We start from the raw sequence: 14,599 nt of genomic DNA, 5'->3' as shown, positions 1-14,599 counted from the left end.
AAAATATATATTATGAATCTTTGAAGACTGGGCCTTTTTTAACTTTAGCTAAGCAAGCAAAATTTCTGAGAAATTTATATACAAATGGAGTAGGTTTGCAACAGTTTTGTGCAAGTGTTTTATGGTAGTAGTGTATTTGTGTGCTTGGAGGAAGGTGGGAAAGTGTGAGAATTGTTGAGTATTAATAGCCATTGTCTGCGGAGTCCGTACAAATTATAAATTTTAGGCCAGTGGTAAAAAATTACTGTTGTTAGAACAGAGCTTGACTTGAGCTCTGTCAACTAGCTAGACTAATGTGTTTAGGAGGGGGCCTAATAGATCCATTTTGGTATCAACTTTTATATTGAGCTCCAGCTTCTTAGCTGTTATCTGGTGTATCTACTCTGTGTTTCTGGGACTATAGTTGAGGCATGAGATTTGTTGGGATATAAAATATTGAGAAATGTCAGGTACTCCGAAATAGTTTCTACATTGATTTATATTTAAAAATAATGTTACGTATCTCCAATTTTGTCTTAAATAACAGGACAGAGGTATGAATAATTTTTGTTGGTGCTTTATGTATAGTCTCATTATTATTAGTGTGAGTAAAAGGGATCCTACATTGTCAATTAGATTTTGAGAAAAATTTCAACTAAATCACATCAATCCTAACATTACCAATTAAATTTGAGAAAAAAAAATCGATTAAATCACCCTACTTGATAGTAAATCCCTGGATTTGCTTAAAAATATCATGTCTATATAAGACTAGCATCAGCCAGAACAAACAAACATAATCAATAATTTAAATAATTAAATTTTCAAAGAAAAAGAAAGGAAACAACAATCCACATGTAAAAGATAAAAAGACAGAAAAAGCCTCCTTATAATTGGGTCAGCAACATAGTCTTTTAGCTAAAGGGCCCAACCCAATGGAGCCCAAGCCTTAGCAGATCGAATAAAAGGATCCATTTGAGAACATTCGCGTCTGCATGGAATAGAAATGCAGAATCATAAGAATATGCGAACATTTATTCGCTTATGTCCCTACTTTTCTCCTAACTCTTATATATTTGTCTTGTTCAGACATGATTGCATGCTCTAAACTCCTTTTGTACGGCAGCTCCAACTCTTCCTCGCAGTTTCAACTCAGATTTACTTAAGCTACTCGATACTACTTTGTCAGGTTTGTCTGAAACTTCTTTAGCTTGTAAATTTAAGATAGGATTAGTAGCATGATGTGTTGGTTTCGATCTTGTTCCTCTTCTATATCTTAGAATATTATATTATCGTGGTAAGGCCTCCGGGCAAACACATCAAGATTTTAGGAGAAATAGTCACTTAAAATGGTATCAAAGCTTACGATGACAGTACTTTTAGGAAAACTGGTCACTTAACGTATGTTAATCTTTTGAATTTAAGAGGTGCTAGTTTTGTGCTTGGTTCTGGTTTTTTGAACATTGGTTTGAATCACATTGTTGCAATAAGTTTTTATTGAGTTAAATTAAGTAATCATTTCTGTGTTATTTTTAAAGCAGGTTTCGTGTGGCAACCACACATTCTGCTACTGCCAATACGCAGGGTCTTGTGGGCAATCAGTTTCAACTGATTGTCATTTTTATCTTATGAATTCCGGGAGTACTTTGAAAACAAGCAATGCTCTGGAGGGGGTGAATGGAGTCCATCTCGTGCCTCATTCGCCATTTGATTCGCAAGAGATGAATCCGCAGGGTGAGTTTCATCAGTCGAGATGTGAGAGTGCAATTATTGGAGCTAATCAGATAATGACAGTACAGTAAGTACACATGTTCCTGCCAATTATAAGTACCATATTATTTTTACGGTTTTTCTAGTGTGTGCCCATTTTATACAACCTCGTGCTAGATGCGTCTCAGTAACCTTATTTCTGCATCTTTTCTGCAGGAGAATATGGCAGCAAAGACCTTCATGTCTTAGGCCTATTCATGGGTGCTGTCTGAATGGTAATATTAACATTACTGAAGACCATAAAAATTTAAACCGAAAGCTACTGATGTTGCAATCTCTTGAAGATTCTACGAGCTCCTATAAAAGCTCTACGTGCTGGCTAACAGGTTCTTCACCATTGCTGCAGGTGACAGGAACTCTGTAGAAAGAATTGCTAATGTGCTCACATCAATTCCTTTTGTGGTTCTCGGATACAAAGCCCCTAGGTATGGTTTACTATATTCTGGCATTATTGTCACATTGTACACACTCTGTATATTGGTTGGACGCGATTTTGCTCACTCCATTATTTGATATGGCACAGAAAAAATCTGAACTGTAAGCTTTATGCTCATTCATTAATTGGAGTAGGAGTTGCTTCGAGTTTGTACCATGCTTCCCGAGGCAGATTAAGAAAATATTTGAGATGGGCTGACTATGCAACAATTGCTACTGCTACTGTGGTACATATTTCTGTTTACATTGGAATTCTATTCTTACCATTGAGTGCATTGTCTCAGTAGATTTTCATCGATCAAAATATTTCGTTGCACTTACTAAAACATCATAAAACTAGGCATTACTGTTAAATTGTCTGGATTATATAGAACATTAAAAGATGCATAAACAAGTTATTTTCTGATACAGTGTCTTTCAAGGGCGCTCCGGGATGAAAATCCAAAGCTTTTGATGGCAGCATCGGCTTTGGTTCTACCTATCCAGCCTCTAATGGTATCAGCTGTTCACACGGGAATGATGGAGGTATACAACTATCATACTCCTATCAATTTGTTCTCCTGCATCAGTTTTTCTTATATTTTCGACTTCTAGCAGATGATCTACAAAAGAGGGTCATCATTTGATATCCATTAGGCCAGTTTATAGACTGTTGGTTTTATTTATTTATTTCAGGTTGCATTTGCGAAAAGAGCCCTTAAAGATCCAAAACTGAAGATGGCACACAATGTACATAAGATGTCATCACTACTAGGCGGCGCGCTGTTCATAGCAGATGATGCCTTCCCTCAGACTCCATTCCTTCACGCTGCCTGGCATCTTGCCGCAGCTATTGGTGTTAGCACCTGCAACAAGCTTCTAGAGTAGTAGTTGAAGTTATTACTATCTAATTTGCCGAAGTCGCTATGGTACCCTAGTGCATTCTTTAGAAGAACAATAAATGAATTTGTAGGGAACAAAAGTTCCCAGGAGAACTAACATCTGGTTCGTTTAAACAAATTTGCATAGTCATTCTATTTAAGTCAAGTTTATTGTAGCGATCAAATTTTCTGAGAGCATCTGCAATGCGTGGCATTTTTGCTACTCGGGCCACGTAAACTGGAATGGCCTGGCCAGTGGCCATGCTTTTTCTTCCTATTTGCACATTTGCACCGGAGAGACTTCATTTACAGTGAACAGCTTACTTTTCTGTATTGTATGGGAAGAGTATAAAGTGGCTAGGGGCATCATGTGTCCTCATTTCAAATGCTGCTTATAAAATGAGTACTACAATATCATCTCCAATGGGACTCTTAGATCACTCTTTAAAATATTATATAATATTTGGCTCCCAGTGAGCTAAGAGCATCTCCAATAGTCTCTTAAATCACTCTTAAGTATAATATAAAATATTGACTCTTAGTGATTTATTGTAGGTTCAACTCGAACAACACTTCTTATATTCACTCCTTATTTTATTTTATATTATTAAAAGCAAGTCATGTGCATAAAAGTACAAAAGAAAGTGGATGGAGAGAGAATGAGTGCTTACAAATTTATTATAAAATATTAATTAAGAGTGACTAGTAGCTCCTACAATTGAGGAGAGAGAAGAGAAATTTAGGGAATTTAAAAGTGACTAGGAGTCTATTGGAGCAAGCAAAATTACAATGTTCTTCAAATTTCAATTTAAGAGCCACTATAAAGAGGCTATTGGAGATGCTCTAAGACATTGAAAAAGTTGACAACTTCAATGCTCCTCTTTACACTTGCTCCATATTCATATTTTATTCATATTAATATAAGGGAAAAGTAAAAAGATAGAAATGTTGGTGGTAAAGGTGGAGAGAAAGTAATATTATATTCATGAAAAAAATGTTAAGAGCTCTTACATGCTCTTTAAAAGAGAGAAGAGATGATGAGTTCTTAAATTTTTAAAGAGTTTCTAGGAGTCCATTGGATCTAATTCTTACCTTGCTCTTTAAATTTGAAGTTAAAAACTTATTTAGACGGCCCCTTGGAGATGCTCTAAGAGCATCTTGGAGAGCCTCCTAATTGGCTCCTAAATTTTAATATAAAAAATATGACTCTTAGCAATCTGATACAAAAGTTAAGAGTATGAAAATGCTCTCTATATTTATTCTCTATATCATATTTTATACATGTTGGGCTCTACTATAACAAAGATTCAAATCAAATGGGAGAATGAATTGGAGGGAAAGAATTTTTTATTGATAAAAATAAGTTCAGAGCCAAGTTGTGATTTCTAAAAGAGAGCAGAGAGAATGAACTCTTAAATATTTGAAAAGCCTCTAAGAGTCTCTTGGAGCTCTAATTTATATATGACTCTTTATTTTTTCACTTAAGAGTTTGAATAGAGAGATCGTCAGAGATGCTCTAAGATGTGTTAAATGACCATGAGACACCGGAAAAGTTTGGACAGTTTCTGTTAGTGAACAGTTAAGATAAAAAGACCAAGAAATGGGATTTAGCACCACGGAAGTACTTCAATACATAACACACGCTGCAGTCTTCACCAATATTGGGTGCAATCAAGAGAGATTACAGCGGCAAAGCAGCAAATGGGGGATATAATTGTGGAATTAGAGATGCTGGTTTGATTGATTACATTTTTAAATCAATGAAAAATGTCATTGTTGGTGGAAACGTTTGTCGACGCATATCAGACGAATATCAAAGAAAACATTGTTTTTCCAATTTTTTGCTTGGGTCGGAGCGTAGACGGGCGAGTAGAGCCCAGAAAACAGGAAAACTCGTCATAGAGAGCAGTTGACCAAAAATAGAAGTCCTGAAAAGATAATTTCCTCGACAAGTCTTTTTTCCCGCTTGCGAAGATTTATCACTAATAGAACTTAATAATCATAAAAATCTATCTTGATTATAAACTAACCTTATTCAAAGTTCATATTATATTGCAAACAATGACAACTTTGTTTCGACACAACTCATTTCCATTTACCGAAACTTACGTGCAATACTTGCTTTGTTTCTTATGACCTATAGGGCGTGCTTATCTCCAGACGCCTCGACGCAAACGGATGCATACTTTCAAACATGTAAGAGTAACTATTAGTGTTTCGATAGAAGATATAAAGGCGCGAAAGAGCGAAAATGTGGTACATGACCAATTTTTTTCGCCCACTCGCATCCATCTATATCCACCACTTGTAGACTTCACATCTATATGACCAGATATCAGACTAAGAATCAAGAAAGATATAGACTGAGAAACATTTAGCAATTACTTGGCAAAAAAATTCAGCAATATAATTCCAACTAATTTCTTCAAGTGACAAGGTTTCTTCTCACATCAATGGAAAAGAAATATTTTTGGTTATAGGATGGAGAGGGCGGTTGACATGAACCCTGATTTTAAATCTAATTGACAAGTCCAAGTTAAGGTAGGAGTAAGGTTATCAGGCAGTTCTATTATCTACCAAGGCAACAAAGACCAATTATTCCTGCAGTAAGACAAACCGACAATAAACTAGAGCCAGCAGCAACTACCTTTTCTTAATGCATGCGTCTTAATGAATACAGTACACACAAGCAATGCAACTTCACAAACCGACTTACATTTCTCGCCAAATGCCTAAATTAGATACATTTAATACCACATCAATTCAATAACATATTGACTCATCAGCAATAACAAAAACCACAAAGTGCATCTAAGGACCATTGATAATTTGATATGAGACAGCAAAGAGTTTAATCAGGAAGATGAAAATTAATAGAGGGATACGGCAAGGAAGACATTGACATAATAATTACCCTTTGAGTTGCGGAATGATCTGAAGTGCTCAACAAAATCAGCAAAAACATTTAATTTGTTTTTTCCTAGCACCATAATAGAACAAAAATAGCACACGAGTTGCTCAAAAACTAACACTATTATAAACAAAACATTTGCATACACTAAGTCATTAATTCTGCAAGTATCAGGCGAATCTAAATCTTTAGTCAGAGATCCATAAGTAAAGAACTGAACCATATGAAGAGGTAAAAACAAGAAGAGATTGTCTTTTAACTTTCATTACTTTGTTCCGGCATAATATGAAAAGTCATATCAATACTGTATCACTGATACACTCGGAGAATTCAAACTCCAAAACCAAAACTAAATCTCCGAAAAACACTAAAATTTAAAGCTTTGGTAATAGTTTAAAAACCTCCGATAATCAATTTTTATCACATATTCAAGTCGAAAAACCTTAAGTGGTCATATATCAGTCATGGAGAGTGCCCAAGATATCGTCATCCCTGAACAAGTGATACCTGCAACAACATAAACACCTCACCATAATAAGCACTCAACAACACAAAATTGCATTTTAAACTTTAAATTATTACTAGGTGTGGCAATTTGAGAATTTACATGGCTAAATTTGATAAAAATGAAATATTAGCTTAAAGGAGTAAAATTCTGATTATTGACTCCTTTTCAATTAAATTGGCATTATTTTCATATCATCTTTCCAAATTTGTCAATTTTTCATATTTTGACATTGTAATTATACCAGTGTTCTGGATCGTGCCAGACATTGTTATCCCTAATACTTACTCACAGCTTAAGTAAATAAAAACATAAAATATCCCGACAGTCTCACTCTTCAAATAAAAACATAAATTTCACTTGCTAAACAATTATCAATTTTTCTTAATAAACGATTTGCTACAAAAGGGTTTTTTTTTAGTGAACGTGTCACAGCTTACTCCTATTTTTTTATTTTTTTTGTAAAAAAGAAGAAATAAATTCTATTTTCTCTCCTATTTACTACGGCGAGGAAGAATCAAATTATCACTATATTCATTCTTGTCATAACATATATGCATTCTGTCCCAATTTATTTGTCTTGTTTGACTTTTTGTGGTCAAATTGACCAAATTTTGGTTGGAATTTTTTCATATATTATTAACTCAAAAATATTATTGTTGAATCTACACATGTTCAACTTTAATATTTTTCAATTTTTCATGATAACTAAGAATAATTACTAATTATCCATCAAACTTTGTTCAATTTAACCACAAACCGTCAAACAAGACAAATTAATGGGGACGAGTAATACAAAATGTGGGTAAAATGGCATACTCTTTCTCGCCGAGCTTGACTTGGGTACCACCATACTCCGGCAAAAGAACAGTGTCCCCTTCCTTCACAGCCACTGGTATCTTATTGCCTGATTTATCAAGAGCCCCTGGTCCAACCGCCACCACTTTCCCCGAATTCAGCTTCACAATCACACACACCACATCTCATCATCAAACACATACCTACCCACAAACTTAACAATACAATACAAGACACTCTACTCCACACTCTACTCCAGCTCAGCTTATCCAGATTAGAAATACACTATCAATACAATACTGTTGAAAAATATTGATTAATCAAGAAATAAAACACACAGTCACTCTTATATCGGAACCGAGTAGAGATTAGTGTTATAAAAATCTCCCATTAATAATTAAAAATATTTTAATAATTTTAATTAAAAATCTCCAATATATAAGAAAAATCTCATATAATCCTGAATTAATTCACCGAGCATATAATTTACCTTGGAAGATTTCTCAGGGAGGAGAATCCCAGCGGTGGTTTTGGAGGGGGGGACGATTTTTTCGATGAGGACTCTGTTGAGAGTTGGGATCAAACGCTTAGCCATTGCTGCTGTTGTAGAGAATAGCCCTCAATTGTGTGCTAAAAATGAGCCAAATGTCTTTTTTCTTTTCAAGCCAAATGTTTTAACTCTGGGGTTGTGGAGAGGGGAGAAGGTTCTAGACTTGAGGGTTTTTGCAGGGTTTATGTGGGTTTATGGGCTGGGATGAGTCTTTTATGTGGTTGCATGGGGGAGAAGATGGGCTGGTTTGGAGTTATCTCTGGGCTGATGTCCAATTGTTTTTTTGGTAGATAAATAATATGCTACCACAAAATTTTCATTTTAATCCTGTGCAACATAAGTTTAAACTTTTTTTTTGATAGAAAAAGTTTAAACCTTGAAAGATACATTGTATATAAAATATGATTAATTTTTCTTATTTATACATCAGATATTTAATTTTTTTAATATGATTATCTTATTTTTAGTATTACGCTAAATTTACACATATAGTCCACGTAAAACAATAACATTTTATTCCGGGAACTATTGTGTTATTTTATAACGGAAAAAATTGTACTATATTTTGTATGATGTATCAGATCCGTCCACGGTTTAGACATCTAAGATTATTATTTTCTGTGATATTTAATCGCGTGTAGATTGTCACTTGTCACATGTCGTTTTTTTCGTATTTTAGTAATTAATTTTACGTGTATTCTAAATTTCGTGTCAATTTTTTTCTCAAATAACATGACAAACATATGATTAATTTTAATAAATAATTTATTATTATTAATATGAATGGAATTAATTATATATTGTCAACTAGATTTGAAAAAGACGACTATATCTATAATTCTATATCAGAAATTGATTTATATTTGAATAAAATAATAGTGTCTGGTGTTTAAAAAAGGATTTCCGGTACAGATATGATTTGATGAAATAATTTTTTTTTAATGGATGTGTTCACCCTGAAACACAAGTACATACATACATTTCAAACAATCACGCATGAATCTGTGTGTCCGAATCCGTAGAACAAGATAATGGTCTACAACAAGGTTTATGGCGTCCCTTTGTACGGATCTTCTTGGCTCCCCCTCAATCTAATCAATTCTGCAGATGATCACGATCATGATCATGATCATGGTTCTCCATCCAAATCTCAACATGATGATGATATTAATGATAATGATCCTCTAACCAAGCCTCAACATGATCATGATGATGATCCTCTAATCAAGTCTCAGCATGATAATAATGATGATCCTCAAACCAAGTCTCACCATGATCATACCAACTCTCGAGATGATCGTGATCATGATGATGTTGCCGTCGAGGAATCTCCGCCGTCCATAAAACCCACCAGGCACGTGGTTCTCTCCGGCGGTGGTGGCGAGGGCAGAATCGGCATCCCCAATGCCCTTTTAATATCACAGTTTGATCCCAACACTAAATCCCTCTCTGATCACCCTGTATGTGTTCCTATGACATTATTGTCTATATTCATATATTGCGAGTACATTGAGAATAATTGTTGCATGCAGATTGATCTGTTTCGTAATATGCATGTAAATTGAGGAAAAGTTCTTAAACAAGAGTAGGTAAATTGAATGAACTTTCTTGTTACAATGTTTTTGTAGGATACTGTTTAATTCAAAAGGGTGGATTGTATATAAATTTATCTTTAGAATTTGCGATAAAGCTAACTAATTAATAATGTTAATTAGTTTTGAACATGGGATTGTGCAAGTTATGAGCATCTCCCACTGTTTTAGCTAAATTAGTTGGCTAAAATAATATATAATAATAATTTTGTAAAATTTGCTGAATTTGTAAGACATTGCGCTTCAATGGAATAAGTTATAATGATTTGTTATGTTTTAAATATAGTATGTTATTATGACAAAAAAAAATGGTATGTTGTTTATTTTTCAAGTTGTTATTAATATAATATATTATTTTAATATAATACAGATGACGTGACATTTCACTATAGGTCTATATACGTTCGACAAATATAGTCTAACAGTAAGGGGTTGACTATAATTATAGACAAGGGTTTTGTACATTGGAGTGTTGAAATTTTTACATATTATCTATAAATTTTGTTTTTGGCATACCAAGTAAATTATTAAGTAAGGGTTTTGCAGGGTTGGAGATGCTCAATACACTAAAGGGCTTTACAAATCCTGAGTTTGAATTTTTAGATTCAACCTTGTAATGTGCAAATAAGGCATGATCTTATTGGAAGAAAACTATGTTATGACCATTATAAAAAGAGCAAAGACAATCATTGTTGTCATAAGATGCTGCTAGATCACCAGGGGATTACCCATATAAGATGTCCGTGCATGTATTTGTAAACCTTAGCTTCTGTTTCTGAAATTTTCTTCATGTTCCCTTATGAAACATGGAGTATTACAATCTATAAAATGCTGTTTTCTGCAAAATAAGCAAATTAAGGCCACAAGCTGCTTCTTTACTTTTAGCATGAGTCTCCCTTTGTTTGATAACTATATTTATATACTTAAATATATTGATTTTTGACACTGACTAGTCATCGTTGATAATAAGAGTACATCAGACTCTGGTTTTACGGGACTAAGTATGAACTGTTTGCTTCTAAGGTGGCAGAGCTTGGTACTGGGGCTGATTTGCCTTCTAGAATGGCTGTACACCCTAAGGGAGAAGGCGTTATGTGCTCAATGCCGAAAAGCTGTAGGTAAGTATCTGTATTAATTTTGCAACATCCCCTTGATCATTTACAATTTATGTCTTTTCTGTGTAGTAATTTTATGTACAAAAATAATCATGTCATTTTAAACCTTAAAATTAATTTTCTGTGGTTTAATCTACCCAAATTTCTTAAAGTGCACATATATTTCAGAGTAACATTGATTATTACTATTTACTTGTATAGATGGTATGAATGGGAAGCCATAGAGCGAGACGGTGTTCACGGGTGGAGTCCGAAATCATCTGAGAAAATTTTTAAACAACTAGAAGATGTTGGACGACAGTTGGCACTTACCTTTAATGAGGAAGGATCTGTACTTGCAACTGGTGGTGAGGTAGGATTCGTTGTTCCTGTTATGTTTGCACTCACCTGCTGCGTTAGTTGCTAACATTGAAAAATACATATGGGGGACTGTGAAATGTTGGAAAAGGCAAAGTGTAATTTACTGCATTATGATGTTATTTTAAGACAATAAAATTGAACAGCGGAAGCAAGCTAACCTCTTTATTTAGGAAAACTATATGTGTTCATGATTTAATCTTGTTACAGTACAGGATGGAAAATTGAGGGTTTTCAAGTGGCCTACTATGGATAGCATTCTAGACGAGTCTGGTGCTCATGCCTCAGTGAAGGATTTGGCTTTCAGGTTAACAGTTATTTCAACTTAAATTGTTTGATTCTGATATCTTGAATCTTGGAAATATAATTCAGTTGAAAAAAAATTGATATCATTTTGTCATCTTGCAGCCCCGATGGAAGATTTCTCGCTTCTGTTGGAAGTAGTGGCCCTGGTAGGGTTTGGGATATTGCATCATCAGCTCCTATAGCATCTTTGAAGACAAAAAAGGTTTGGCAATATTTACATAGTCTTTTCAAATGGGAAAAGATAAAGTATACGACTCTTAGAACCAGGATTGCTGTCTTACGTGTCTGATGGCTTACAATTTACATAAAGAATTTATCAGATCTATTAAAACTTATGTGTGCTTTTATTGAAATATATTGGCAACATTATTCTGGTCAATGAATTGACTGGTAGCACCTCAGGATGAATTAAGAATCGCTGGATTCATACAATTACATAACATATGTGTATTAAGACTTTACACTGAGTATATTATAGTTACGATTTCTTTTTGTAATCTTACCTTTCCCTTCAACCTTTTCTCTTTAGCTCAGTTTCAAATACGTGATATATCTTATTTGTTGCACCAGGATGAGCAGTTTGTTCTCTGCAAATTCTCACAGAGTCTTGATAATAACCATCAAATTCTGTATGTTACAGCAATGCAAGGTAAATATCACTTTGGCAGACTTCTTCCTTTTGTCCAGTAGATCAGGCTTTTTCTTGTCATTGAGATTATATTATTGCGAGTCATTTTTTTTTTTTAAATTCATTATTGCCAGTCTGTTGGGTTTTTTGTACACACACATGACTACACAGTAAAATTCCTTCTTAGATACTACAAACAAATATCTAAAGGCTATCTTTATAATAGATGATTGCCCTACATGTTTTTACTGATAAGTTAGCACCCTAGACTCGTCATCTGCATTGTGATTTAACTTAGAAATAAAATATGTTTTGGCCACTAGCCTCTGATTTATACAACTCTAGATTATAATTCATATGTACACGATTGCTATATGCTCTGAAGTAATTTTCAGTCGTTAATTGTGAACAACACTTATCATAACAGACAAGTTACAAATTAACTTAGGTAGATTTTGTGTAGCCTCTTATGGATTTCCTAAATTGACTTAGGTAATCTGTATTTGAACACATCACTGTTTCTACTCTGTTTTCCTGTGGCTTTTTGTACTAAAAAAAAAAGTTTCTTCCTGATATTAACCCTACAGTTTCGTGGGAATGTGTAACCTTTATTCTATTTATTTTTAATTTCAAAGGGTGGGTAAAGTGTACACGTTTGTCCTTTCTCTACTTGTTTACTCTTGAAAGGGAAACAAAAAACATCTGTGGAAATACATATAACATTACGTAGTTCACTGGTTTTTTCTTCTCTTGCTTAGGTAAAGGTGGAAGTATTGTGAAGTGGAAGGCTAAATCGTGGAAGCCTAAATCATGGAAGCGGATCAGCTCTAAGCTTGTCACTCGTGACTCCATAACTGCCTTTAGTGTTTCAGCTGATGGAAAATATCTTGCTGTGTAAGAGTTCTTTGTTCTCCCTTGAATTACATGTTGATAACTTGATGACGATCTCTTAATGTGGCTGTCAGATAAAGGGCCTGTTTTGGCTGTCTTTATGTTAGATCTGATATATAAAGAATCTGGTGAATACAGCTGATATCATTATTATTTAAAAAAATAAAAAATAAGATAGTCTGAAACGCTGACAAGGCTATATATTCCTATCAATTTGATGTCTGTCTGAGCCTCTGAGGATATAACCTATACTTCAAACTACCTGATTTACAGACCATGGCTTTAGATTGGTTCTATTACAGTATATAGAATCGCCATATGTTACTATTGGATAGGTCTTAAACTCTAGAACCAAAGAACAAAGATTAATTTCCCTCCTCTTTCTTGTTTATTTCCTTCTCTAGTAATCATTATTCAAAGAAATTGGATTGAAGGACAAATACAGACTATAAAGTTCTTCTTTTCAGGACAGACGTGGGGGTTATATTTTAAGATTATCTATTAGATATAATGGTAAAGAAACTGGCCTGATCAAACAATAAAACTCAGATATACATCCTTTTTGAATTTTTATACCACTTGATGAGACATGGTTAGTAGTTCATTTCATTTTATAATTTACTGTGTTCTGATTGTTCAACTTCAGGGGCACAATGGAAGGCGACATTTTAGTTTTAAATTCCAGCAGTATGCTGGTACACAGTGTAATTAAGAAAGCTCATCTAGGCATACTTACGTCCCTGATGTTTTCAGAAGATTCGAGGTTCTTATATGATTTTATTGCCCTCTACAGAAAGAACATTTTAAAGTATTATTCACTACACCTTAAGAACTTGATTGCCAAAAATGAATGGGTCAATTTACAGGGCTCTTTTATCCACATCTTTCGATTCAAGTGCAAGAGTCACATTAATTGATGATGAGAAGATGGTCACAATAATTAATGATCAGAAGATAAAAGGTATGTACTCCTTAACTACGTAATAGCTGTAGCATAACAGTTGCAAGTATATGAAACTGTAATTGCCATAGCAATGCAAGCATTTACAAGTATCTGTCGAAGAAACATATTGTATGCACACCTAAGTGTCACTTTCCTTGGAACTTGGCCATCATTGAATCAGAGTTCAGGAAATTTAGCCTTGTAGGTCACGATCAATGTCACTGATTACATGGTAGGTTCGAGATTTCAAGCCCTCCAAAGCATCGACTGGTCCTTACATCTTGAACCTGCTTCTATGCAAAAGCCATTATCTTCTCACTTTTCTTTCCTGAAAAATTAGTTACCAAAGAGCCAAGCTCCAAGGGAAACCTGTCAATTTGCTTTTGTGTGTTGAGTAATATTTGTCTAGGATTTATTTTTACATGTATATATTCCACTGGATTCTTTTGAAAGATTCTTAATCCACCTAATTTAATTCAGATGCAGGATGGAACTTCTGGATCATTCTGTTCATACTATTTCTCGCAATTGCTGTGTATTATGTAAGACTATTAGAATTCCTAGTACTGCTTGAAGATATGTAGAATGTTTCCCAAGTGGATCAAGAGTTCAAGACACTTCTCTTGTTTGTAAAAGCAATCTTTTAAATTTCTAATTACGAAATATCTGACTTTTGTAGCGTAGAATTGCTTATATGTATAAAGTTGCGACTGATCAGTTTGTACTGTTAGTTAATGGACATGCCTATATCCCATTTTGTTACAAGCCTTTAAGCAAAATGATGAAAATGAAATTGTAGGCTCTGTAATCTTGGACCTGTATTGTTATTGCTTGCTTGCAAGTTAAGCGGAGTTTTAGCATAATGTTAATAGCATAGGTTCAGCGAAAAGAAAATGTCAAACAGCTTAACCCTAAAATTTTTATTTATATACAGAAGGTGTTATAATGTCATTCAGTGT

At 34.2% G+C, this 14,599-nt stretch overlaps 3 protein-coding genes across 3 annotated transcripts; 2 read left to right on the top strand and 1 right to left on the bottom strand.

The window, feature by feature from the left end:
* The first annotated feature begins 1,011 nt into the window (after positions 1-1,011).
* On the top strand, positions 1,012-3,210 carry LOC108202117 (uncharacterized). Its single transcript, XM_017370499.2, has 7 exons — positions 1,012-1,168; positions 1,521-1,777; positions 1,906-1,964; positions 2,096-2,174; positions 2,273-2,411; positions 2,596-2,709; positions 2,860-3,210. Exons 2-7 carry the CDS (start codon positions 1,608-1,610, stop codon positions 3,049-3,051), a joined length of 753 nt encoding a protein of 250 aa, XP_017225988.1. The 5' UTR covers positions 1,012-1,168; positions 1,521-1,607; the 3' UTR covers positions 3,052-3,210.
* Positions 3,211-6,187: 2,977 nt separating this feature from the next.
* LOC108201875 (10 kDa chaperonin, mitochondrial) lies at positions 6,188-7,971 on the bottom strand. Its single transcript, XM_017370210.2, has 3 exons — positions 7,749-7,971; positions 7,280-7,419; positions 6,188-6,462 (listed from the first exon to the last, which is right to left on the bottom strand). The coding sequence occupies exons 1-3, from the start codon at positions 7,851-7,853 to the stop codon at positions 6,414-6,416; spliced, it is 294 nt and encodes a 97-aa protein (XP_017225699.1). The 5' UTR covers positions 7,854-7,971; the 3' UTR covers positions 6,188-6,413.
* Positions 7,972-8,788: 817 nt separating this feature from the next.
* On the top strand, positions 8,789-14,354 carry LOC108201920 (SEC12-like protein 2). Its single transcript, XM_017370262.2, has 10 exons — positions 8,789-9,268; positions 10,424-10,518; positions 10,717-10,867; positions 11,088-11,179; positions 11,281-11,380; positions 11,749-11,827; positions 12,565-12,700; positions 13,344-13,460; positions 13,564-13,658; positions 14,121-14,354. Exons 1-10 carry the CDS (start codon positions 8,840-8,842, stop codon positions 14,222-14,224), a joined length of 1,398 nt encoding a protein of 465 aa, XP_017225751.1. The 5' UTR covers positions 8,789-8,839; the 3' UTR covers positions 14,225-14,354.
* Positions 14,355-14,599: the final 245 nt, after the last annotated feature.

Source organism: Daucus carota, chromosome 9 (assembly GCF_001625215.2).
Source record: "Daucus carota subsp. sativus chromosome 9, DH1 v3.0, whole genome shotgun sequence".
NCBI lineage: Eukaryota > Viridiplantae > Streptophyta > Magnoliopsida > Apiales > Apiaceae > Daucus > Daucus carota.
Note: the sequence above shows the minus strand (reverse complement) of the source record. Positions and strands in the feature narration are given on the sequence as shown.